General features: G+C 53.6%; 1 protein-coding gene across 1 annotated transcript in view; it reads left to right on the top strand.

Moving 5' to 3' along the window:
* The window catches only part of LOC119093243 (embryonic polarity protein dorsal), a 111,473-nt gene that overhangs the window by 71,271 nt on the left and 13,022 nt on the right, over nt 1-27,180 (top strand). Inside the window, exon 2 of the mRNA XM_037216162.1 lies at nt 3,065-3,134. Within this exon, the coding sequence (XP_037072057.1) occupies nt 3,074-3,134 (61 nt within the window). The 5' untranslated portion in view covers nt 3,065-3,073. The remainder of the gene's footprint in view (nt 1-3,064; nt 3,135-27,180) is intronic.

Raw genomic sequence — 27,180 nt, 5'->3', positions numbered from 1 at the left:
GATCTTTGTGGAAGAGCTTACATGTCGTCTGTCCCGAGGTGATACGCTCGGATCAGGGAGAAACTTTGAAGCGACGGTGATCCAGGAGATCTGCAGGAGGCTGAACATAAAGAAGACTCGAACAACTCAGTGCCATGCACAAGGCAACGGACAAACGGAAAGATTCAACCACGCCCTGTGCGCCATGCTGTCGATGTGTGTCCGTGAAGGTCAGCGAGACTGGGATAGGCACCTACCGTTCGTTATGTTCCCTTATCGCGCAAGCGTCAACGAAACCACAAGAGAGTCGCCATTCTTCCTGTTCTATGGGCGGCAAGCCAGCCTGCCCGCTCAGGCTGTGCATGGTGATGGACAATCGACTCGTGACAAGACGGAGTACGTGCAAGAGATGGTGGAATCCCTCCGTCAAGCTCAGCGCCGAGTGCAAGACAACATCGCGCGTGAGGCCCGGAAACGATGAGAGAGGCAGGCGCAGGGCGCTCGTCAGTATGCCTATCAAGTCGGGGATATGGTATTGCTGTACAAACCGACGAGACGGGTGGGCTGCTCGCCAAAGTTGCAGATGTCGTGGTGTGGGTCATACCAGGTGGTTACGGTCTTCCAAGAAGGTGTGGCGTACCAGGTCAGGCTGAAAGAGACACCGAAATATCGGATGGTAGTCCGTCACGATTGACTTAAGCCATGCCATCAACGGAGGGGAGAAGAAGTGCCAAAGGAAGCGAAGCGAGGTGACGGTAGGGATGCGTTCAACGGGGATGAAGCAGTTGGAGAGGAGGAAGACGTAAGGAGGGGAGATGAGGAAGTGATGGATGGCGGTTCATTGACTGAAAGTTCAAGATTCCTGAGTGACTAGGACGAGGACGAGGACGAGGACAAGAACACATATGAAAATCGTGGATGAAGAGGTGAGCAATGCTGGGCCTGGAAACGAGGAAGCTGCAGCGGCGGAGATTGGGAACCAAGAAGCGGTAGCAGAGGCTTGAATTATCGGTTCAGGATGTAGAAGAGATGTTGGTACAGGGTTAGGCGAAACTCGGGTGGAATTCCCCGCCAACTGGATGGAAGGGACAACTGAGGGAGAAGCGTTCCCTTACCGGGGAAGAAGCGAACGGCGTCGACGGGCCCCAGTACGGCTTGAGTTATAATAATCTGAAGAGGTTTTGAAGTCTTGGCTTCGTTGTCCAGCAGCCTGTTTTTGGTCGCACTCTCAGGTGGCAGGGGCCCATATGCATTATGCCGTAAGCCGCCGAGCGCTATGCTCGGCTCTCAATTGACAGAGATTGTGTTGCAGTTTGGGATGGGAGGAATGTGACGTGTTGCGTGTGCATGCCTTGGTGATTGTGTATATACTGTTGGTGTCGCATGCGGTACTGGCTTGCATGGTGGTTGCTTGGTGCATGTGGTCGCGGATGCTCTCATTGCTGCATGCTGTATGCCCTTATGCTAGCTCCCGGGGCTGCTTATGGTGTATGGCTAGTTGCCAGCTAATGAGTCATTTGCATGTTTTGCAGAATGGGTGTCTAGTTCGACCGTGTACTACTTCCTGAATAAAGTACAGTTTGGCAACTGTCACAATATGTTAGCTGTAAAGCAAAGACACATCTATATTATTTCCAGTAAGTTTACAACTGCTTTGTCATGACTGAGTTAAAATCCCAGCGGACTGAAACAAACATTCTCGAAGGTTTGTAAGGTCAGTATATACCATTGGGTTTTGTGTGCAAGGTTCCAGGCAGATTGGGTTTGTGATGTTCTATACACTTCATCCATCTGCAGTGCTCCTCATACCACCCATGCTGTTCATCTGCAAGTAAATTGGCTGTCATGGCATGCTGAGATGAACCAAGTATTTATGTTGCGTAGGTCTATAAATTTGTATTTGTATTTGAGAATGTCAGAGGCAGGTTTATGTATTTTGATATCTAGCATAACTAAAATAAGGTGAGATATGCTTGGCTGTGGAGAGGAGGTGCACTTATCATAGCTAGCCACAAGAAAACTAATCATTTATCTGTGAAATATTTACATGTATAGATAGATGACCAGATAGGTGATAAAGACGCACGAATGGTTTGATTTGCTCAATCAATCTGCAGACCATAGCAGGTTTTAATGATAATTCTGCGTATCCCACTATTGTCCCAATTGTCGGGTATTAGGCTGCCCCTTGTTAACATTCTTGCCATGGTTGACTAGGTCATCATTTCAGTCTGTAGGTGATTTCACTTGCCGTAGTTGATTATGTATATAGGACAATTCTCTATACAAAGTCGTTAACTTGTCATAAACCTACGAACACCCATGCTATATTTGAGTTGTATGGAAATGTTTTTAAATTGTCATGACTTGCACTTGCTTCTGTCACTGGCTGGTTGGTGATCAATAATTGAGGATCAGACCACGGACTAGAGGCTTAGCACGTATATGTACAACATATCTCTGAACAAAGTATTGCAGGGAATTTCTTCACAGGGCACATTATGCCTATGCAATCTCAGTCTTCCATTGTACCATTCTGGGCACTTTCCTTCCTGGCCAGACCATCCTTTCGAGGAAAAAGGGAAGCTTGCATGATGTGTCTTCATCTGTGATGACATGGCTTCTGCCAAGCTGCTCCACGACCCAAGTTTTGTCAGTTTTTTGGTGCCGTGCACCAAGCCTGGCACTCCCACCCGCAGCCATCTTGTGCAAAGCTGTTGCCACATTGTTGCTGTGAGGGGCGCTTCGACGACGCGCGAAGCCGTTACGACGACGCGCGAAGCCGTCACGACAACACGCGAAGCACGTTACGACGACGCGTGAAGCTGTTACGACGACGCGCGAAGCCGTTACGACGAAGCGCGCCTCTCACGGCAGCCGGCTCCGGTTTCCCACGGGCGTCGGGTGGAAGCGGCTCAGCACCGCAGCCCTGCCCCCGTCTGTGACCTCAGTGACACTGGCTGCCTACCGCGCTGGATCGCATTGTCCCGGCGGACCCAGGCCGGGTCGAACCCTGCTCTGGTTCCTGGCTGGGTCAGGCCCAGCCCTCGGTCTGAGTGGACCCCCTCTCTGGTCCGTGCTGCAGGCCCACACCATGGAGGCGGTGATGACGTCAGAAGCGCAGCGCGGCGGTGGACTCAACATCAGCGACGTCCGTGAGTGTCTGCGAGCTGGGCGCGAGCTAGGCTCGGCGTTGGCTTGCGTAGTCCGGGGGTGGGGGACAGTGCGCCGTCTCCCGGGCTGGGTTGGATTGCGCGCGCTGTTTCTGGCACAGTCCAACACAGTCCGGGGCAGTGGTTGTCGCTGAGGGCTTTGATGTGCTGTGTTTCAGCCCTACTCTTGTGATACCAGCGCTGCTGCTTTTGCAGCGCAGTGGCAAGGCTAAGGGGCTTCGTATGAAACATGTTTAGCTGTAAAGCACAGTTAAGTCCAGCAGTCTTGTACAAAACTCGGAGGGCTATTTACTCCCGCGCTTGTGAAAGTCCAGCTCCGCATGCTGGCTTTCTATTGGGATTTCCTTCCTTTTCCGACCAGAGAGACATCTGGTGTCATCCGGCCGAGCTGTCTGCGATCTCCTCTCAGCTGTTGCTGCGTACCCCTGCTCGGGGGCGCGCCCTCTGGGATGTGGCGCTTGTCAGCAGCGCATTTGAATTGAGTTATGGTCGCCACGTCCGGCTTGTAATGTTGTTCGCTGCGTATTTCGCTACCGTCTAGCCCCGTTAGAACACAGAGGGCTCAAGGCTACGTGGATAAGCGGGGGCGTACGCCACGGACGACGGCAAATTCTCCATCTAGAAGATTATTGGGGGCATCTGTTCTCATCATACCTTTAAGTAAGCACGCTTAACCCGGGTGGCGTATCGTCGTCGCTTTCCCAGTGCCAGTTTGGAAATCATTTGTTGAGACCCGACCATATTTGACGTCGATGTCTAGGTGTCCCCACTAAACCACTAATTGGTGGTCAAACTGGTTGGTGGCTGCAGATGCGGCCTTGGCTGGCTTATGTTGCAGGTGCTCGGTATTATTGACGTTGTGCGGTGTTTGTTGCGGACGTTGCTGTACTACGGGGGCCCAAGGCAGCCATTAGTCGTCATCTTGCTACCCAGTAGCCGGGACCTCCCATTTGGATTTGGCACGGACTGAATATTATGGGGCGTTTGGACAGCACATGCAGCGACTGACTGAATTTATGAAGAGCCGTACGCGAGTCAGAATACATCTTTGAGAATATATATATATATATATATATATGCATATAGTTATATGTATATACTGCATATATGTATCACCTAAATACACGGACTAGCTGCGGCCATGACTTCTCAAACCACTCGCTCCACCTCAATCGGTCCGGCGATATCAGTCTCGACACCGCCTGGTGTCGACTCCGTGAACTGTCCCAGGACGGCCGTCCGCTGCTGCCCCCTGTTGTTTTACGCCGTCGGGGCCTCTCAGCAGAGTGTTTCTACCGTGTTCGACATTGCTGAATGTTGCTCATGTTGGAGAGACGCGTTCTTCTCGAGGATACACCAACGGGTGGTTTTACTTTTTAGATAATTTTGCTGTTTTACACATGCCATGTTGAACGCGTGAATTTATCGCATTTGCTCCTTCATCCTGCACCGTCTCGCTTGGCTTACTGCCGCTGCTTGAGGCCTCGGCCAGGTCTCCACCGGAGTGGATTGCGGCATGCAAGTGCCGACCCCTTAAGGTCGGGTGTTCGGGAACTGAGCTTTGAGCCCAGCCCGCGGACGTTGTCTGGGCTGGGCGCTCGGACGTGCGCCTTTTTATTGGTCTTTTTTATTGCGCCTTTTTATTGGCCGTGCAAACTTGCAAACGTATCACGTGGTAGTCGTGAGTCGTCAGATCACGTGGCGGCCGTGGTGTCCGAAGACACCGAGAGGTTGTTGCGTTATGATGACGGTCCCAACCGTTGGATGGAAAACTACGCTGGGCTGGAATGCGTGGGTTGTTGGTGGTCTTGGCACGAAAGCGTACTTATTATTTGCCGTACCCTAAGGCGCTTTTTGCATACCATTAGAAGCTCACAAGTCCGCAAGCACGAACTAATGCGATAAGTGATGCTTTTATTTAATCACCCTTGAGATGGTCAGTTTGTTCTGCCGAGTCGTTTGTAAACGGCGCCTCACGTACATAGGTGTTTCAAGTAGTGTATTACAATATTCAATAACTCGAGTGGCAAGGATGTAGACATTTGGGTCGTGCGGTCCCATCCCCAGCTCGCGTTGCATTGCCTGCTGCCCCTGCCCTGCTTCAGAATCAGCCACTCGGCATCGCAGGTCACAATGTCATGGTCAGGGGTCAAAGGAAGACACATCAGCCCGCACAACTTGGGCGCGGAGACAACCGAAGAGCCAGAGCATCCGGTGTCAAAAAGCCATATTGACATCCATGACACTCATTGGATTAATGTGGGGATGGTGCGTGGCTGTGGCGTTCCGGGAATTCCTGTTTTTGGCGTTCTCACTCATCTCCGGGTCATTCGGTCGAAGTTTGTAGCACTTGGCTTGCATTCAATAATCGTCGCCAAGTGGTCCAGACGTCTGCAGCACCAGCACACGCGACTTCCAACAGTTCGGTGTCATGGTGACGTGGCAGGGCGGCGTCCGGTCTTGCTTCATATGGCTTAAAAACGAGGCAGAGTGCGATTCGATTAGTGGATTGGGACCATTTCTGATGGATACATTTAGTTACACCCAGTTTACAAATTTACCTTTGCATTACGTTGATACGCTGATACGCATCAACGTATCAGCGTATTTAGTACACGCATTGTAAGCTCTGCGCTTAGGGACGTGTACGTCTTGTAGACACCGTGGGTTTTATGCACATTGGCTCTCGTCTGGCGCGACATTGTTCTGACGTAATAGCGAACCAAAAACAACATCTTGTTCTGTTTTTTTGTTGTTGCACATTTTGTTATGAGCAGTCTAACAAGCATGCGACCAATCATTTGTCGGAGACGTGGCTGACACGCATTTAAAAGTAAGTCACCGCTCTCAGCTGCACGTTCCACGCTAGCATTATTAGACGGGAAGCTAATATGGGACTCAATCTGAAAGAAAACGGAAAACGGAACTGTGTTCTCAGGATACACTTCTGATTTATCTCTAGAAGCCAATTCCCACTTATGTTTGCGTTGACTTTGACTCGACGATTTGAGTCCGAGGGGACCAAATCTGTAAACGTAAAAATGACAAGCAGGTACATGGCAATACAGAAATGTTTAAGAAGGGCAATTTCGGCTCCTATGTGTCTGAATTTTTGTTCATTCTAGATTCGGCAGGAAATTGTGTTCCCGTTGAACTAACGCTAGCGTGAAAGGCTTGTTTTAATAAAAGTCAGAATCGAAAAAGAATCCGTCTGCCCTGGACACTTGTTACATAACGTCGCAGCGGTTGCCAGGCCACAGACGGCTGCCATGTCATGTCACATGTGCCATAGGTGGCAGAAACGCGTGGCGTGGAGCAGCAGCGTGCGGCGGGCGGCTGGCAAACGCGACGCCGTGTCGTGGCACAGTTCCAGGTGGCTGTCCCCAGTGAGTCAGCAACATGGATAAGGCAATGTCCTGTCATTGACCACGTGTCACATAATTTCTGATCAACATCACGATTCCGTATTGGGCGCAAAGTGACCACCGGAGTCGGGGCCCCTAAACCACAAACACTGCTTCCAATAATATTAATAATAGAATGGTCACGCGCCAGAATTCGATGCACGAGACCACCGCGAGGAGCGGGCGCAGCTAGAACCACTGGCCCAGCGGGTGCACTGCCGCCGGTCCAGTTTCCGTCAGTAAGAACCGGCATTCTCCAGTTCCGTGGCCGCGCCCACAAGCGGCCGTTGAAGCCGATGCCGCCACGCGTTCATGCCCCGACGTCGGCGAGACGCCTGTTCAGTCGGCCGCCGGCGGGCGGCAGTGCGCGGTGGGGCGGAGCCCGGGCGGCGCCGGGTACCCCAGACCGATGGCGGGCCCGTGCCGCGGGCGCGCGAGCCGGGCGTCTGCGGCGACCTGCGGCCGGCGCCGGCGGCCGGCTCGTCCGCGCCGGCTGACCTGGCCGCGGCCGGCGCCGTGACTTCGAGCCGACCGTTGCCAGCCGCCTCTAAAAGTGGATGTTTTGTCGTGTGCTTCCAGAAAGCTGCCAGCGACGCCTCCAAAAGGGGGCGCAGGTAAATCACCGTGGCGTGTCGCGTAGTAGGGCGGCTCCCGGCGCTTGCGGGGCTCTGTTTTTCTGGTGCTGTTTTTTGCCGCCCCGAACATTGTGGGCGGTCGCTTTCCGCGACGCCGGGGTGGACAGTTTAAAACAGATATTCCTCTGTGTGTCCGGATTGAAGCAGGTCAAAAGGTTGCGTCGTCACGCAGCTAATGCACCTAGGTCGCGACGGACCGAGGCCGTTGGGTGGAATCTTCGTTTGGTTTTCGCCACCGGCAGCCGTTTGCTCTTGTTTAAGTATCTATTGACGTTTTTTACTTTTCCGAAAATGCTCCCGGGATATATCCGTGGTGCTAATCGTCCTGTTCGCATTGATCATAAATGGTTCGGTGGTAACTAGGAATATTCCACCAACACGATGTGTGTGGAGAGTTTTGTGACATCGACGCCACGTCGCACAGCCGTTAGTCAAAGCCAGCGAGGTCTTAGGTCGGGAGCAGGCTACGACCGACCGCGCCGGACCTGCGTTACCCCCATCTCTGCCACTCTTGCTGCTCTTTTCTCTCTCTCCGGGTACTTGCTCTGCCGTGATACGCGCGCGTTGAGACCCGGGTGAACCCAAGAACGAGTCATGCATGTGTCTCGGGAAGTTGGGGCAGTTGGGGGGGGGGGGGGGGGGGGGGTCGGTCGAGGTCACGATGGCTCGAGTGTGCGCGAGCGGCCACCTGCCGCTTCTGGCGCCTAGTACAGGTAACAGCAGCGACAGAGCGGCGTCAGTCGCTGCCAGCGTGACACGCCCCTCGCCGGACGCGAGCCGCGTCCCGCCTGGCGGAGAGCCCTGCCACCCGGCGCCGCGTCTCGCCGCCGGCCGGGAGTGCCGCGGGACGCCCGGCCGGTGACCGACGCTGAGCGCTGGTGCTCGCGCTGTAACCGGGCAGAGAGGGCGCGCGCTGCCGCAGCCGGAGCGGCCACTGTAGGCGCGGCGCGTGGGCGCGGCACGGCTTCGCAGCCGAGGGCACGTGGGAGGTTCTTTCGGGCGGATGACGCCAGCGCTGCGGGTCCGACGTCCGGCCAGGGCGCGAGCTGTGCTTGGTGCTTAATGTGGGGACGCCGACAGAAAGTCCGCTTGGGTTTTGAACGCGGGACGAGGAGGGGGGGCGAACCCGCGGTTGTTCCAGGAGGCACCGGTGCATGCTGCCAGCGGATGGAGGCGCTGTTCAGCTGTTCGGGACAGCCGTGACGACGGAGGAGGAGATCGGTTGCCGCTGCAATCAACGCAGGAAATCTGGGGCGCCGTATCAAAGTTGGCACGGTTATGATTGTTTGGAACACGGGTTGTCAACTAGCTATCGGTTATTTGAATCTGTTGTATTTCAGGAAACCTGAGGAAAGCACGTTTTTGAGCTATTTTTCGTGCCAATTCAAGGGTGAAAACCAACTGGGACCAAGTCGACGCTGTTGTCGCATCTTCTGGGGCAGTCCGATTAATTACCTGTGGATGGCAGCAAGGTGCGACACCTGACTCTACCTACCACTCCTGTCACTATCATTCACATATCCCTATTCAGATGTCATTATTGGCGGTAACATGTGGTGTTTCACCATCTGTATTTGATGCCCGCTATCATGTTCAGTGTGACTGAAGGTTCGTCAGCGAGGAAGAGCCTAAGGACAAACTATCTGCAACCGTGCTCAGAATCACTTACCACTTGCACAAGAGCTGTTGTCTTGACGTCGTTTGCATAAAAGAGAGGGTTTCTACAATCTGGCACGGCTACCAGAAAATATTCAGACAATTTGTGAACGGCAGAACACTGGAATGGGCTTGAGAAGCCATGGAAGAACGCAGCGAACGCTCAAGGTCCAGCCTCCAATGCTCGGAGTCCACGAATAACTGCATGTCCGATCCCAAGCGATGTACGAACTGCATCCCTTGCAGCTGTGCAATGTCATGCCGAGGCCGAACAGGTCGTCCAGATTGCACGAACACAAAGGTGATCGGCCAGGGTGAAATGGAAAAGTTTCACGTGTGGTTGGAAAGAAGACCCAGCCAGCATTGTACGAACAACCATTAAAGGCGAAGAGCCACGTAGATAAGACGGTAGTAATAGACTTACTCCTTGGAAAAAACAGAAGAATGGAGATATAGATGCGTTGATATTTTGGCAACATGCCTTTATCGAAACAATAGCAGAAGAAGCAAGCGATGGAAAAAGAAGAAACAGTTCTGCTATTGTTTCGATAAAGGCATGTTGTTGAAATATTGACGTTTCTAGATCTTCACTCTGCTTTTTTCCGAGGAAATTGTCAGCCTGCCAGTCTTACTGTCTTTTTGCTTACTTACTGTCTCACTGTTTCTTTTCTACTGTCTTATCCGTGTGAATCATGTTCCTTGCGCATGCACTTAACAACTTGCGCGAAGAGCCGCGTTAAGAAGTACGAGATGTCGATGAAACGGCGCACGTGGAGCTGACTTCAAACCCCGTCAGCAGGCACGGACCCAATTTGGCTACCCGTGCTGGTAGATTCCATGAAAACCCCGGGCGGGCGACCTAGGCAAGGAAAAGGAACACCCATCGCGCCGTCGATCGTCCTCTGCAGTGTCGTGGCTAGTGTCGTCCCACGCCTTGCAGGTTCGCGGGTTTGGGCCTCGAAGCTGCCGACGGCGAGATCTTGGGTTCGGCCCTCGAGGCTGCCGGATTGGGCGGCGGAAACGCGGTAACATTTGTTGCTTGTCTCGTCCCAAACATGGCGTTGCACGACGCAGTGAAGTCGTCGTTGTCCTCGGCTTCTCGGACAGGATGTTTTCCCGTGGTATAGCCTTGGACACCGATTCACCCAGCGCCAGATAAGACCGTAGAGCAAAGCTCCTATTAACGATGAGAAAGCTCGGGGATCTTTTCAGCTTGCCAACGTAACTAAATCGTGGGTGTGTATATGTTGCACATTCACGAAGCGGAAGCGCTCTCGCAGCATTCCTGGTCGTTGACGTCACGCATGCTGTAGCAAGTACTATGACGCTGCTGACGTCACCAAAGTCCCGCGGAGGGCGATCTTCTCCGACTGGCATTTGTTTGTCCATGCTCGGAGAGCTGAGACGTGATGTTTTGACGTCACAAGACGCGGCAGGCTCCCTGGTGGGTCGCGTTGTGGCTTTGACATGTTCTTCAGTGAATCAATCTCATGAAGCGAAGCCCTTTACTGGCCCTGACGGCATTGCAGTGTAATGAAACTCCTCCGAAAGCTAGGGAAGTTTCAGAATCTACGAGAAAATATCAGGCGGATCTAGGAGGGAAGGCGTAACGGGAAAATTCCCTCCTCAAAGAAAAAAAAAAACAAGGGCAGAAAACAACGAACGTATGTCAGTGTCCACATTAAGTTTGTCCGAATTCAGTTTTGCTGTTTTCGCCAACATCTCTTCAAAACGCCCGTTCAATTATCTTCAGGCATGGTCAATCATGCACACTGGTCAGTGATGAGCCATGATGGTGAAATTTAGGCTTCTTATGAGCCGCTTGGATCTCATACGGGTTGGTCTGAAGAACGCATTTCTCGTTATTTTGTGTCTGTTACTGTCTTGGGTGATAATGTTCAGGCGAAATGCACTTCGTCGTTTCCAGTCGCTGACAGTGATGTCCAGGGGCCGGCTCACTTTTGCTTTTGCGCCCCAAACTGAACAGCTTGATTCCCCCTGAAAGAATCATGTCTAATCAAAGACTGAATTTCCAAAGTTGGTTCCCATTAGCACATCCGTCAAAGTTTGACAAGGAACAGTACGGTGGGCAGACGAGGGCAGCCCACGCCGAATAGGTGATATAATCTCCTGCAGCCAGTTCGCGAATGTGTTACACTTCGTCCCATTTCCACATACACGGCTCACTGAGCTGAGCCGTCGTGGCCATAGCGGCTGTTTCCTGTGGGGTTTTGCCAATTTTCACATTGAGAGGGTCGAGAGCGCTCAGTTCAAGGACGTAGTTTCTCAAAATGGGTTGGGGGGAGGAGAGGAGAGACCGAACAATGAAAAATGACGAAAGCAGTCCCCAGAATTACGTCAACAAGCCATTTTCTCCTCCAATGTGGCTCACTTCTCGAAGTGTGTGTGTGTGTGGGGGGGGGGGGGCTGAAGCCCAAGTTGGGGAGGGGGGAGGGAGGAGCGAGCGGGGCGGACCGGAGCCACCTCCCAACTGAAAAGAAAACTACATCCCTTGTGTTCAACTGCGCCGAGTTGCCATCTTTTGAAAGCCATGTCTGTTGCTTGCACTGGGGCGAAGCTTGCGCTGATTATGGATCCATGTCCACTCGGAGACAGCCGGGCGGGGAAGGCGGCTTTCCAATGTCATAGGCCTCAGGCGCCATTATGTAACGCCCATGGCATATGTTGTCTGCTGTTCAACGCCCTTCAAAAATACCCACTGGCATGAAAACCAGGACAAGTCAAACTCATGCTGTGAAAAATTTTCTATGGACCCTTAAGATCGCACGCCACCCGTATTGTACGTGACATTATCGGGCTGTCATGACCGTTTACCAGTATGTACTGGCTTCGCGGCACGATTTCAGCAAGGAACCGGGAGTGCATCGTCCATGTGACCAAAGTTCCGGGGCGTTGCGCTTGCCGTCTGGTGTTCTGCTTCCGCCAAGGTTGAGGGGTCCGAGGGCATATCGGGTGTGCGTACTAAAGTTCAGGTGTTCGCATGCCTCATGATTTTGGATTTTGAGATATTTTAAAGGAATGCCGCGAAATTTGCGCATGCCTCATGATTTCAAAAGCGTCCAGGACCCGTGCGCTTATGTAGGCGCGACCAACCTCACGTGCATATATATATTGCCTGCCGAGACTATTAAAAAGCGGAACTGGACACGTGCCTTTAGCGACGTGCGTTTGTTTCGCTCCTGCCAGAAATTATCAAGGCTATCAGATGGCGGAACTGGACATGTGCCTTAACTAACGCGCTGGTGCCCGAGTCGGGGCATCATCGTAGGGTGCAGGCATTGCTATCACCCTTGTTGCATTTCCATGGGCAGCCTGCAGTAGAAAGGCCATTATAGATTGTCAAGTGGAGCCTTCGGTCAAATCGCGGGTGTTCTCTCAATCGATAATTTTGGTCAGCGTTGGAAATTCTAAAAAAACCGTTAGTGGAGTACAAATGTTCCAAAGTGGTCCAAGTGCTGGGAGTCATTCCTCTTCTTTAGTTTGTCTTTGGGAGATAACAGTACAGTGGGCAGGGCTCAACAGAAGCGCCACTTTTCATGTACAGCAAGTCATGTAGAAGCACTTGAAATGGAAGAAAACATCAGTTTTCAACATGATACTCTTAAACAACACAATCTCAGACTCGAAAATGAAACACATGCTCATGTGTATATGAGTGGGCAATCTGTGAATGAGATAACCATGCCATGGATCTAGGCAGGTCTTTTTCCCAAAGTATTGCTGTAAATAGTAAGCATTTTATGCGATTCTCCCAAAGTTACCAACAAGTCGCTTAGTCAGGAACGCAGTTTCGCAAAATGTTTGCAGCGGACCAGGGGAAAATGGAAAACAAAATAATGCCGATAGAAGTGCTACAGACGGCCACCTTCTCACGCTCCGCCACGATCGCGCTACTCACGCTCCACCACGATCACGTTACTCACGCTCTACCTCGGTCACGCTACTCACGCTCCACCTGGTAAATGGCCTAAAAAATAACAAAACCCTCATCCCCCTCCACCTTCCAATTCCCGGACAACACACGACGCTCCGGAAGTCCCAGCCGAACAAGAGAGACAGGCAGCACTCTCTCAGTCGATTTACCGAGAAAGCGCAGTTCATTGTCTGACAGACCCCCCCCCCCCCAGGCCGGCCGAGAGGGATGGGAGTCAATTACTCCGCTGACTCCGGTGGATAGTACAATGTATTGATGGATTTTGGTGGGCTTAAACCGACGTCATTGCGAACTTTGATATTGATGTTCAAATTTATTGGTGTTGTCCTGATAACTATTTTCCCTATTTTCCCGGCCAAATGAATGGGCTCATGTTACTCCGAGTCCGGTCTCCTGGTGTTTTTGCCGGAGTGAGATGGCTGTCTCCGAACAATTTTTAAAGGGTTATTATTATGAAGCTTGAATTGCCAGCTTTAATTTTATGCCCTTAAGTCGTAAACTTAACGTCGTTCAAATGCTCGCCTCCTTTACATGCTTGTACTCCGGATAGCGACAAGTGGTCAGAAATCCAACCACAACAGGGCGGTTCTGGACGGGTAATAAAATAAGTCCTCATAAGTCGCAACGTAAGTCCTTCTTCATAATTATGATGCCCATCCCTATAAAGCTTCCTTAGAAAATTTTACAAATCTGCTCAAGGCAAAGCGGGAGCGGGATATGTATTCTCTTGACAAATCAGTCGCGAGGTGATGGATCATCTACACCAACTGGAGAGCTTGGCTATGTTCAACCTCCAACCTGAGCTGGGAGGTGGGCGCAAGTCACTGAATAGTTGAGACGTTTGAGGCGCTGGATTGCGAGTGATTCTCCTATTTGCACATGACACAGTGGTGAAGCGTGAGTAGGTGGCCGTCTGGTAGTTGCTTGGGTGTGCGGTTGTGTGTCACCGTTCGTACCACTCTTGGCAATTGGTGCAGATAGTCGTCAGTGGTAGGTTAAATCAGGTTCAATTTTGAGTTGGTCCGCATATGGTGTAGGCAGTGAGAGCTTTGTTTATTTACAGTCAGGTGCGTTCTGCTACTCTTTTCTCATTTCCCGGTATTGCTCAAAAAAGATTCCTTTCAACATTGACACACTTTATTTTTCACATCTACGTACATGATTTGTCGTATACCTAGGTCGCAACACAGGCTGTTTGTCATTGGGCATCTAAGCCTGGTGGGTGCAAGATTTGTGCTCCTGCAAATGCCAGCAAATGGCTCATGGTGGAAGCAGCAAGTCACAAGCTGTTGCCCCTTCTGGTTTCATTTTGTCCTGAAACAGAGGTAAAATGGGTTTTTCCAAAAGTTGTTTTTGTTGCGTCATGGTAGAGTACAAAATATTTCATTTCCTCCAGTCGCAATCCTGGAGTACACAATCTCCTGGTATACACGATACCAGGAACGTCGATTTTCCAACACCGGTGTTGATGGCGGTACGTTGTGAAGGTAACACCGCATGCTGGTCATCACATCCTGCGCCTACTCTCACGACCGAGCTGTTGTAAATGTTGTCATGCGATCACTAATGCTTTGCATTTTCAAAGTGGTGCAAGGTACAGTTGATGCCAAATATATGGCATTCTTGGAATCGCGTGTCCATCTGACACGAAGTTCGCCAGATAGAAGGCTATCGACGAGGCCGCTCCGTCGATAGCCTCCATCCTCTGGAACACTGGCGGCTTGCCACCCGGCTGTGACGGATCGCCAGTTGTACAGGTCCGCTCACTGCTGACTCGCCGCAGCCGTAGCTGATCCCGGTCATGGATGCGGGATCACTGGTGACATTTCGCAGCTGTTCCGCCGCAGACCTGTCACAGCACCTGGCCGGCTGGTGACCGTCGCAACCACCCCGCTGGTGGCTGTCATAGCTGCCCCGCTGCACCGGTAACCTGTCGCGACGGCCCCACTGGTGGATACCCTTACGAAATGAGTTCCTTACGAAGCAGGGGAAAGTGACTATGCCGGGCGATCCAGTTGATGATCCAGTTCCAGTTGACGATCCAGAATGCATCACGTGACCCGTTTATATAAAATGTGCCCTCTATTGACTTCCGCTCTTAATCGCAGCATTTCACATCTTGAAAGATATGCGTATATGGCAACTGGTTAGTAGAGGATTTGCTGGGACTACCGGCCGGTCTTATGTAACCCGGCGCTGCTGTATCAACGCTCTAACGGTATTATGTAACTGATAAGTGGCGATGCCCCAGCATTTCGTCATGGGAAAGTGGCGAAAGCTTGGCGCTATTTTTAGATGCAACTTGTTTTGGTTCCCCTTAAGAAGCTTTGATTGCGTCGCTTAGCCGCATAAAATTGTAGTGCATTGTCCAGCACTTGCGAATTCGCTGATAAACAAGGTTAGTCCGGAGTTCGAGCTGGGGGAACAAAAAAGCAACACAGCCGAACTTGCACGCCATGCGTCCAAACTTAAACACATCATTTGTGACAGGGACAGCAGTCACGTTAGAGAAGGCAACGGTGCTGTTTCAGGCCTCTTGTCACAAGCGCGCAAAGGAACGTTCCGTATTCCAGGAGATGGTGAGTTGAGTGCGTGTGAAAACGGCCATAATATGGCAATGGTCCTCTTTCAACCGCTTGTTTCGCTGCTAAGATAATACGATTTTCCTTATTTAGGCGGATGACTTCCTTTTTGCATAAGCGTAATATGCATGTAACGTATTTCAGTTCATCAACGTGTTCTGATATTCGTTGGAACACATGAAATGCAGAAAATTTATGTTGGGTCCCAATGCAAAAGACGGCCACTGGGTGTCAAAATGGCCACGGCGCGATGTGGTAGGTCCTCTGACTATCAAAGCTCGATGTGATGTCATGTTTGGGTTTGTGGTCGCTTCGAAGCAGCCACGCTGTGCTCTGACAACTTACGAAATACCGCACGAAGATGTGGATCGCTTTTTGGGGTATGGCCGGCTCTCAATTTAGGTTAGGTCCCGATCCAGAAGACGGCCACTGGGTGTCAAAATGGCCGCGTCGCGATATGGCAAGCCTCTGACTATCAAAACTCGATGTGATGTCATGTTTCGGCTAGTGGTCGCTTCGAAACAGCCACACTGCTCGGGCAATTTACGAAATACCACACGGAGATGTGGATCGCTTTTCGGGGTATGGCCAGCTCTCGAAAAGTACTACCGCCTTTTTGGATTTCGAAAGTCCGCGGCCGCCCCGCATTAAAATTTTAAACCCGCCCCGCCCTACAGAACAATTTTTGAGAAAAAAACACGGACATGCCCACAAGCATGGTTCTGATTCCGGGTAGGTATTTCAAATTTTACCATAATTTAAGCTCCCCAACTAAGAGCTATAACTACACCATGCGGGGCTCTTTATTGTTTTAGTGTAGTTCTTAAAGACCAGCACTGATAAATATAAGTTGCCGTTCCTGGCACATACGCTTGTACGTAAGTTCACATGCTATTCGACCTAAAAGAAAGTACAAAAAAACATACCAATATTTGTCCCTAGGATACTTGTTTTCAAGGCAACAGTTATTGCTTCAATTACCACAATAAATTTACTTCAAGACCTGGAAGTTTGGCTCATTGTAAGCAAACTCGCATGCGTGTCCGGCATAACATGCATATCTCTGCCTTTTGCAAAGATAAAATGGGACATCTTTAGCTTCAGCTTGGTTGGTATTTGAAATATACCGGTGTCACTCTCACAAGAAGCAATGTGGCATGTGCTGGAAAACGAACAGCCTCACAAATTGATAGGAATCACGGTCAATTTATGTCATTTACTTCTGCCATTTACTACTACCGGCTAGCATAAAATGATGCTGAAGTGCAAACATGCACTTCAGTAACAGTGTCCGTTGCATGCATAGCAGTGCCAGCAATGCCTGAGCGATGACCGACTACACTTGCTGGCGTAGGGTATCAAGGCTTCGAATCTTTCCTAGATGTTTCCAAAGCTGGATTTAGTTCATACCCCAGATCAATTTCCCGCGAGTGTAACCGCGATGCCGTAGAATCCGGCAGCTGCAACGCTTCACACCTCATGGAAAGTAAAATGTTGTCCGATGGGCCATAAATGACTTGACGCTAAACACTTAGTCTGTGAACAGCTGATAAAACGTGATCATTGACTAGCAAATACGGCCTCATTTGTGCGCCGTGTAAACATCGTGGGGCGGCACCAAGACGCAAATACTGGAGTATTTTACAGTTAAAGCGTTGAAGTGGCTGACGCAATTAATGCGTGCTGGTGCGACGAGGACGGGCTTTAACTGTAGCCAAATTAAAAAATGCTTTACTTAACCTGATCTTAGGTATTCATTATTTTGTTGCGCCGCTCGCCCATCATTACGTCATAAGATCTGTGGGCAAAACAGGCGATTTCACGTGAACGCACAGGTGTTAGATTTATCAACCGGGCAGTCGTTTCACGTGGACGGTGCAAGAGACAAAATAATGGATGTTTTGCATCGATGCTTGCTTAATGCATCGATGTGTCGTAGACAGCTGACAACGTCGACCAGCCTTGACCTTCCCCCCGCCGGTGTCAAGGCCGACCCACGTGCGCCGCAATCGCCTTCGATGTTGCGGCTTGGTGCGCCATTGTCCCGGTGGCTAAACGAACCGTGGGCGAAACCACAAGACTTGGTATGCATTAAGTGAACATTTTTGCTTTATCTAGGTTATGTATTCTGCAGATAATTGCCGAGTTACGGAATACTGGTTTGGTGATGAGGTGGCTGATGTGATTGGGTTGACGTTGGCGTGCGTTTTAACTTCAATGATAGTCCCTCCTTTCCATTCCATCTTGAGAGGACAATATGAGTGGCGTTTGTTGTTTGAACATGACTTGAGGACTGGAATCTATCAGCTTTACCAGACATTGTGTTATCATGCTACATACATACATACATACATACATACATACATACATACATACATACATACATGCATACATACATACATACATACATACATACATACATACATACATACATACATACATACGTGCATACATACATACATACATACATACATACATACATACATACATACATACATACATACATACATACATACATACATATATATATATATATATATATATATATATATATATATAATTTTATAGCTGGTATTTAGGCTTACCTTTCACTGCTTCCTGGTGAGTTAAGAATGGCTCGTGCTCTTTTGTGAGCAGCGGGTATTTCAACTACTCAGAATGCATTTTTTGTTGTTTAATTGTAAACAGCAGTGATGCAGTGCATAAACCATGCTATTATACTTAAGCAGTTGTTGAATGCGTCGTGGCAGATCGAGTTATGAAATAGTAGGCTTGGTGTATGGAAAGCCTGAACATGAGATATTTTGTTTTTTGTCACATTTCGAGACAAAAAATACTCCCCATGAGCAGTTATTGTGTTCAAGTAATAGATATTTGATTGTGCGTTTGTGTTGTAAATAAACATTTTGAAGTAATTTTTTGGAAGTCCGCCATTACCCGCAGCTTTGTCAGACATGCCCGCCAAAAGCCCCACGGGCATTCTAGACCCGCATGTTGTGGGCCTGCGCACTCAAAAGTGGCAGCTCTTCTCCAAACAATGCTGTATGGCACATCTTGTTTTGCCACATCACGCTTGGGTCATTTGCTCACCACGCACACGATCCGAAACGCTAAGGGAGACTTTCCGTCAGGGTACGACTTTTGCACTACTATTTTGCTTTTTATTCTGACTAAAACTAAGAGCATGGAAAAAGGATTTGACCGTGTAGGTGGTCTGTTTCATCTTTACGGCTATTGACAGAGTAACGCGGACAGTACTGTCATTTTTTAAATTAAAGTTTTGAGTTCTGATTCTCCAAGGTATTTATGCAAGAACACGCCTGGGTTAGTTCGTCTTTTCAAATATGCTCTTGCATCTTTTTTCCCATGCGAAAAGGTCGCATGAGGACAAAGTACCAGCAATATTTGTCATCATGTAAACCACCCTGAGTTCTTTGGCGTCATTTTACGGTATGGCTCACACTTTGCGCCCCCAAACTGGACCTAATTCTCCTAAGTCCCAGAGCCGTCCAAAGCGCCTTACGATAGGGCTGACACGCTATCCGCCGAAACGCGGCTTAACCATCATAAACCCTACAACCCTCGGAAGCAATTTGCGGTACAGCTCGCAGGAAGAGCGATTGCGAGCATCTACCGCTACCATCCTCTGCACGTGCGTCAACTTCGTCGTGCAGTGGATTGTTTGCAAACGACCATACGCAAAAAATATCAACCTCGCCCTTTCGCATGTCGGAAAGTGCTAGGCCGCGATGTCACCGTTTCAAAATGGCCGCAAACCAAAATATGACGTCATGTTGGTATTTGGCGACGTGGGGTACGCTCGTCGCGACGTGGCCGGTTGCAAGATTAGACCCAAACAAAAAGATAATTAGAAAGTAAAGAGACAACTTCGTTTGGAGCTTTTCGGTCACCAACACCAGCCCGCAGCCGTGTGTCCCGCCCCATTCGCCCACGTTCCGTCGTCTTCGCCATTTTCGTGTTGCTCAGGTATCTTATCCCTTGGTGCCCCGCCCCTTTCTGTCTCCAGGCTCGCTGCCCCCACCCCCTCCGTCCTCTAGCACCGCTTCCCTTGCCGTCCTGTCCGTGTCGTCCCACTCTCAGCCAAGACGACAGGGATGGCCCATCTCGTCAGCCAAGCTCCTGCCCTGTCCTGCTCGCCACGCCCGCACTACCTCCCTTACGCTAAGTGACATCCTTGGCAATGACTCGCAACTTCTTGAAGATGGCCGACTGTTTTCATTCCTTGCAGAAATCGGATTTCGCTCATTTATTCACCTCGCAGCGAAATGACAACGTTATGGGCGCAATATGACCTATTCAGTCGGCGCGCCCAAAAACCCTTATTAACAACAACCGGCCGTGCGGCGCGAGGCGCTCTGCCGGCGCCGGGGTGCCGCCTGCCGCGGCCGGGCCCGGGCGCAGGTTTTCCCGACCGGACACGGCCGTGGCGGGCCGGCCGGGCTGGGCGGTCGCCGGGGCGGTGGCGGCGGCGGCGGCCGTCGTGGCTGAGTCAGCTTCAGCGCCGTGCCGACCGGCCGGGCTGGCTGCGACCGCATGCGGGGCAAACAGGCCTGGGTCGGCGACAAGTAGAGACAGTCCAAACGGAGTGGCGAGAATGTCTTGTGAATGGGAGCCCGGTGAAAGGCGGGCTGGCTCTGGCGGGAGGATGTTTACTCCACCCTGACAGCCCGGCCAGCGACGTCTCGAACCCCGACACTAGTATGCGTCGAGAGATCGTGGTTCGATTCTCGAACTATTAACGATTCTCGGGAATTTTTCAGGTGTCATTGCCCTGAAGGCTGTGCGTCGCCCAATAACCTTCGTAGTGACATGCGTCGTACATGAGCCAGTGATTTGCCGCTGCTGCGCCTGCCATCGTCGTCTCTCGCCCGGGGCGGCACCTCACCCCGAACGGCTTCAGCTCCAGCGCATCGTGACCTTTCGGTGAGGCCGCTCCTCTCCCGGGACCGGCGCGGCCAGCGCGGCCGCGTTGTCGACGTTCCTTCAGCGGCGGCCGCGCGCCGGCACGATCCGGTCGGGTCGCCGCCGGCTACAGCCTGTCGGCGGCCCACAGGGCAGCTACCGAAACAATGGGCGGCCCTGCACGCCGGCCCATGCTCCCGTCACGAGGCCTCCTGCGCTTCCCGCTGTGGGCAGGAGCACCGATTTCATCGGGTTTGCGTGCGGCTCCGCCCTGTTCGGCGCAGTTATACGCATGTGGAGCCTCCTGTCGTGGCTGTCGGACGGTCCGCCTCGGCGCCCACGAACTGGAGCGGACCGTTTCGTCGGAGACGGCTCGTCTCCGCTGTCTGCAGCGCGCCATCCGTATGCTTTTCGTGCGGTTTTTGCCGACCGGCTTCGGCCCACGGCTGCGGTGGCGGCTGTGCTGTGGGGCTGTCCCGAGACGCTATCCTGGGCGTCCCCACATCCTCCTCCGGCGCGGCCTCTCGGCCGGTGCCAAGGCCGCCCGACCGGCAATGTTTGGCCGCGTGTCCTAGGACCGACCTCGCCGGCCGGGGCGATGACCTGCCGGACAGCGTGGGTCACGGCGCTGCTCGCTGCGGTGCGAGATGACGACCGCCTGCGGCGATGCCGGCCGTCCCGTGCGCGTCCCACTGCCGGACGTGACCTCCGCTGCGCACGCGGGGCGCATGAGCCCCGGACGCATGACGGAAGACCGCAGCACGATATTTACGTCGTCTCGCCGCCGACTCAGCTCGGCGGCCCGCCCGGAGCACGGGGAGGTCCCGTGCGGGGGTGGCGGCGGCGCGAGCTGCGGTCAGTGCGCCCGCCGGCCGCCAGTGACGGAGGTCCGGTCACGACGTGACGTAGCGTGGCGTAATGTGACGCGGCATGATGTTACGTGACGTCTCTGCGATGCCCCCTCACCTTCCCCACCTGAGGCGGGCCAGTGTCCGTATTGGGCGCCAGCTGCGGTTGAGGGCGTGTGTCTGGGGCTCGCTGCCTTCTCTTTTTTGACATATTGGGACGAGTAGGGACGGGTGGATGTGGGGGAGGGGAAGGGCATCATTCGAGCATCATAGGGACCATCCGTGCTTAGTTGAATGCGATCGCACAGACATTTATGTATGCGCCGTTCCCAGAGACAGTCGCGTTTCAGAGGCAGAGGCTGGGGAAGGGGAGGGGAAGCCTGTGCAGCAAACACCCGGCTGACCTCGTAGCGGGGTGGGCCGCCAAGCGGGACTGTAGTCTTCTCCATTCATTTTTCCATTGATTTCCCGCGATTGCCATCTATGATCTAAGTAAAAATCGAATATTTCTAGCATAATCGCGGTGCATTCCCATTGTCCTTCCTTATTGGCGTGATTTCAAGTTATGTAATATCGCACTGGTCGTAGCAAGTTGACTTGCCACCAGCCGGCGCGGTAACTGCCGATGCTAACTAGCTTGTTATGGCGGCTGGCCATGACAGATGCTGCGGCAAGCAATATCCGGCGTTGTGTCTAAATGGGTGCAGTCGCATTCTGTCGTGCGAGGAGAGAAGGAGCCGACACAGCCGCCGCGTACGGTACCCCTTAACAGTACGAGCGTGTGTTCAGTCCGAGTCAACCGGGCGGCAGCCAGACGAATCAGTCCGAGTCAACCGGGCGGCAGCCAGACGAATCAGTCCGAGTCAACCGGGCGGCAGCCAGACGAATCAGTCCGAGTCAACCGGGCGGCAGCCAGACGAATCAGTCCGAGTCAACCGGGTGGCAGCCAGACGAATCAGTTCGAGTCAACCGAGCGGCAGCCAGACGAATCAGTTCGAGTCAACCGGGCGGCAGCTAGACAGATCAGTTCTAGTCGACCGGGCTGCAGCCAGACGAATCAGTTCGAGTCGACCGGGCGGCAGCTAGACGAATCGAAAAACTATGCCTCCGCCTCCCACATACGCCGCTCAGAAATTGCTTGTTGGGTGGGCCAAGCCCCTTTGGGAAGTCGTGCCGAAGAGCCATTTGTTCTTTCGTAAGGAGGTGGAGAAATTTAACAAATCGCGTACTTCTGGGAAGATTTCGTTAAATTGATCCGATGCCTGATAAGACGTGCGTTATGTCAGCCGATTGGACGGGATCCACGGCACAGATGCTGTGGTGGTGCCGTTTTTATGTTTCATTTCATGTAATTTTTAGTGACGTTTTGGTAACAGGCCTTATCACGCGTTCCATTTATCTAGAGGGGCGAACTGGTAACCTTTGCTTGCAGTGTGGAACCCGAGCATACTTGGTGGAATAACATGTCGCTAATATTTCGACCAAACAGACTTGAATTCTGAACATGACATTGGTTGTCACACCACCAATGTCAGACACCAATCAGGCAGGCTGTATCTGCAAACTGCATGGTTCTCACGAGACCGCCAGCAGTACATTCGTAGTGGTGGATGATGAAGACAATTTCGAGTGAACAGACCCAAAAGGCCGAGCAAATGTTGGATATAACAATAACGACAAGGAAAATGTTGACCCACCAGGCCAAGATCACGTGCCCGGAGAATCTTATGGTGTTGGCCGCAATACCAACCGGAGGCATCACCAACAAGTCGCACAGAAGCGCGATAAATGCTGCGACCTTTACGAACGAAGGCGTCCTGAGGCTGCACAAGCTTATCGAAGACAGCCATAAGGAAAAACTGTTGTTTCAGGCCAGATTCCTCCAGCTGCTCGCGACGCCAAGGTCGGCGAGAAGAGCTGAAGGCGAGGAAAATTCCGACGGTTCCACGCGGCTCTAATCTACAAGCAGCACCCCAAATCAGGATCGAACAGCTGCAGACGCTTCTCGTGAACGAGTTTTATTGGTGCGGTTGGCACGCAATGGCTGTGGCCCAAATGAAGGGAAGTATCAAATCCAAGACGCGGACCTCCGGCAAGGTCAGCGCCCATCATCATGCGAGAGGTGTCAAGGAGGAAGTGCGCCGCGTGGCTGCGAGGGTGCGTGGCAAGCTCCCCGTAGCTCGTGGTCAATGCGGAGCCCCCAACCAAGTTCAGTGATGCGCCGCTTATGTACGTCCGCACACTGTCTCGCGAAAGCCGAACTTGCCGCCTTTTCACCAATGTGTATTGGTTGCGGCTATTTACTTCATAATTGATACAATGCGCGTACGCAAATGGGCTTGAAAACTTAATAGTCGTTGAACCACAGACATAATGCAGCAATATGTCCGGATGTTTTCGTAGGAGATTTAGAGTGCCAAAGGGCGTCAATGCAGGGTAGCAATGCACAAATGCCCCGGTGAAGTTCGACCACTATCTCTGAGATTGAGGCGAAAACGAGGCGGCTAGAGTCGGGGCATCACATCACTTCAGTGACATATTTCACATAAATCGGATGCACGAGTGCGTAAATTCTCCACTTCCGGTTCACTCGTGATTGATGCCACGCGCTCGCCATGCTCCTCCGCCCGCCGAGTTGCCGCGTCGGCGCATCCGTTTCATGTTTGTCCCGTGAGACCGTTACCACCGCCGCGCTGGGATTGGTCACCGCCAGTCAGGCTCCCGACTCCCTGGTATGGTGTTCTTTCCACGGCTTTCGTTTTTTCCATGACAGCCCCCGGATGGCGCGTCTTTTCCCAGTCAAACTGGCCTCCCTCCCCTGCCCCACCCTGGCCAGCGTCCGGTTGCCGCTCTGTTGTCGGACTTCCCGGCCGGCGGAGCGGCTGACGGCGGCCGCCGCCCGTCAGCCGCTCATCTGCCCGGGCTGATGGTATCGCTCTCACGCCCGCCGCCTCGACGGACGCCGCGTGTCGGGGCTCGGACGCCCGCTGGGGCGCGTCCACCGCCCACGCGTCCACCGACCGCAGGTCCGCCGCTGGGGCGCGTCCACCGCCCACGCGTCCACTGACCGCAGGTCCGCCGCCGGCACGTCCACCGTCGCACGTCCACCGTCGGACGTCTACCGTCGCACGTCCACCGCCGGCACGTCCACCGCCGCAGGTCCACCGCCGGCACGTCCACCGCCGGCACGTCCACCGTCGCACGTCCACAGCCGGCACGCCTGTTGGCCGTGCTGAGCGCTGAGGGCGCCATACGTCTGTTCTGCGTCGGGAGGACGCCGCCGTGAGACATGTGCCCGCTGCTGTTCACCAGCAGGAGGAAGAGAGCGAGGAAAGGGGCGGTCGCCGCCGCGGCCGCGTGCGTCGCGTGCGCCGGCCGGCGCCGTGCCGGCCGGCGCCGCGCCGCCGTGTCGGGCCGGCGCCGGCCGCTCCACGCTGTCCCGGCTGCCGGACGGCTTGGTACGGCCGCTGGGCGCGCGTGAGCGCTGAGCTCACTGACAGGCACCGGCTGGTGTGTGAGACCATGTCAAATGTGCAGCATCACTCTGAGGCGCTCTGCGCGTCATTGCACTGGGTTAGCCCCTGGTCCTGAGTCGCCCGGTCTCACGCGGCGCTATGTGCGGCCCTGCGCGGCCCCCAGCGGAAGCAGACTCGGCCGACTGAGCCGAGCCGCGCCGCATGGCCGGCTCTTGTCAGGCCCGGGCGCGGTCATCAGCATGTATGGGGTATACTGGTGAACGTGAATAACGTGCCATAATTTTCGCAGATTTTCAGCGTGGTGATAAATAAGGTTCTCAAGTTACATGATGTTGTTCAGCAATGCACATTACATTTATAACAGAACGGACGCAGGATATCTTCTATTTCATACATATACACAGTTCAATGGTAAACCACTGTGAATCGGCTACCAGAACTGGTGTTCACGAATGAGCCAACGAGAACCAGAACCAGGATGGGACGTTCTGTGGGTGAGCTAATGGGAACCGGCAACCAGTGCCTGGTGTTTGCTAGGGACTCGTAACCTTTAACCAGACTCTGTTTTTTGCAAAAGAACCAGTGGTACCAGGGCTTAATACATGCGAAAGGAGCGATCAGAACCGCTGGTTGGTGTTTGTGAAAGAGTCGTTGTGAACCGGGAACCAACGTCCGGTATTTGTGAAGAAAACTGGGAATAAAGACCGGTGTGTTTACAAACAAAAGACTGCTTAAACAAAAGACTGCTTACAAACAAAAGACCGGTTTGAGTTGACGAAAGAACCATTGGGAACGAGGATCCAGGGCTTCCTTCCAGAATGCACGGCTCCCTCTCTCCAGGATCCAGGGTTTCCTCCCTCCGTGTCCCTGCCCTCCCGATTAGGTTGTGTCTGGTGGAAAATTAGGCCTCCGGATCCCAGCAGCTTTTTGAAGACGATTTTTTGCGCGGTTGCCTGAGCTCCAGACATGAGCTGGTGGGTTTCCCGAGACTCAGAAAGTGGGAGCCCCGCGGAGGAGTTGCCCGCCTGTCCTTCAGACCGCCTGGTGACGCGACGACAGCGACACGCCGCCACCGGTGGTTGCGGCTCGCCCGCCCGGCGCCCCGCCCCTTCCGCGCCGTGCGTGCCGACGCGCCGCTCGCTGCCGGCCGTGACGGCCGGCGACGGCGCGCGCGCCGCCGCCCCGGCGGACCGGATGCGCGGCGGCGGCAGCGCCGATACCTGAAGGCGGACGTCCCGCCGCCGCCCGCCGCCCGCCCGGAGACTTCCCGCGCGCTCCAAACCGGCGCCGCGCTCGGCCGTGCCGCGCGCCCCGCCAGCCGCCAGTTTGAGGACCCCGGCCTGGTGACGTCGCGCGGGCTGGCCCAGCCGCCGGCGCCGCGTGACGTCACGCTGGCGACGTCACGGCGTGGTTCCCCAGCCGGCGCCGGCATGCACGTTGGGCGGCGAGCGCACGTGCGCTCTGGTCAGTACGGCGAACGGACGGCCGGGGTGTGCACGTGCGGCGTGCGCGCGCTCTCTGACGGCGCCGGCTTGGCTCGCGTCTCGAGTGGCGGCTGGGGACCGTGCCTCCTCCTCCTCCCGCTGAGCAGCGCTGGACCGCAGGGCTGCGCGCTGGGAGTGCGCTGGCGGACGGAGAGCTCGGAGGCGACGACGCACGCCGGCGAGCGACCCTGCCTCGGCCGACCGTGGCTTTGCGCGGCGCCGTCCGGCGCGTTGGGCACGTGGTACGTACGGTGAGGCTCGGACGCCGCGGAGTGCACGCCTCTCTGGCGTTCCACGCGCCGGATCATCGATGCGGCGCTGTCTCGCACCTGCTGGTGGTCTTGGGCGGGTTTGTGTCTCGTGCTGTCTCAAATGAGGGTGGAGAGGCGTGGCTGTGTGCGCCAGTGACGCCCGTCTGCGTCGTCGCCTGGGCTAACCTCCACCACCCGTCTTCCAGTGGTAGGACAGTTACGAAATTGTGTTGCATAACACCGGGGTGGAAGGCCATGTATGTCGTGGTGTCCAGAAACAGGCTCTGCTAGTTGCCCAGCGGCTCTAGTTGCCCGGGTGGGGTGAAGTTCGTGCATGGGCCCAATTACTCGCCCGACACGCCAGTGCAGACACGTTTCGCTGCAGTAGTGGGGCAGAACGTCTTCGCTTCGCCTGCACCTGGTCTAGTGCAGTCGGCTGCTGCTGACCGGCGTGTTGCGGCGGGGGACGGGGAGGGGGCGTGAGAACGTGTCGGTGTCGTCCTCAGCTGGCGGAAATGCCGAACTCTCACGCCCCGCCCACGCGCGCCAAACGTGCAGGTGCGGCGAGGCGCGCCGCAATGTTTGAGAGGGAGCAGGTGGGGGGGGGGGGGGGGAGGGGGGGACGCGGTGAGTTCAGACATGTGGCGGTGTGCGCGCCCATGCAGGCCCGGTGCTGCGACAGGTGTGCTGGCCCTGGGGCATCACACGCCCAGAACCTGCGAGGAGGTGTGCATCGATGATGTGCAGACCAGCGCTTCATGTCTTCATGACTCAGAATTGACCTTGTTTTTTTTCTGCAGATCTTCTTTGGGTT

The sequence above is a fragment of the Pollicipes pollicipes genome, unplaced genomic scaffold (assembly GCF_011947565.3).
Source record: "Pollicipes pollicipes isolate AB1234 unplaced genomic scaffold, Ppol_2.1 Scaffold_4002;HRSCAF=4701_pilon_pilon_pilon, whole genome shotgun sequence".
Classification (NCBI taxonomy): Eukaryota; Metazoa; Arthropoda; class Thecostraca; order Pollicipedomorpha; family Pollicipedidae; genus Pollicipes; species Pollicipes pollicipes.
The sequence above is the reverse complement of the archived record's forward strand: the minus strand, read 5'-3'. Positions and strand labels throughout refer to the sequence as shown.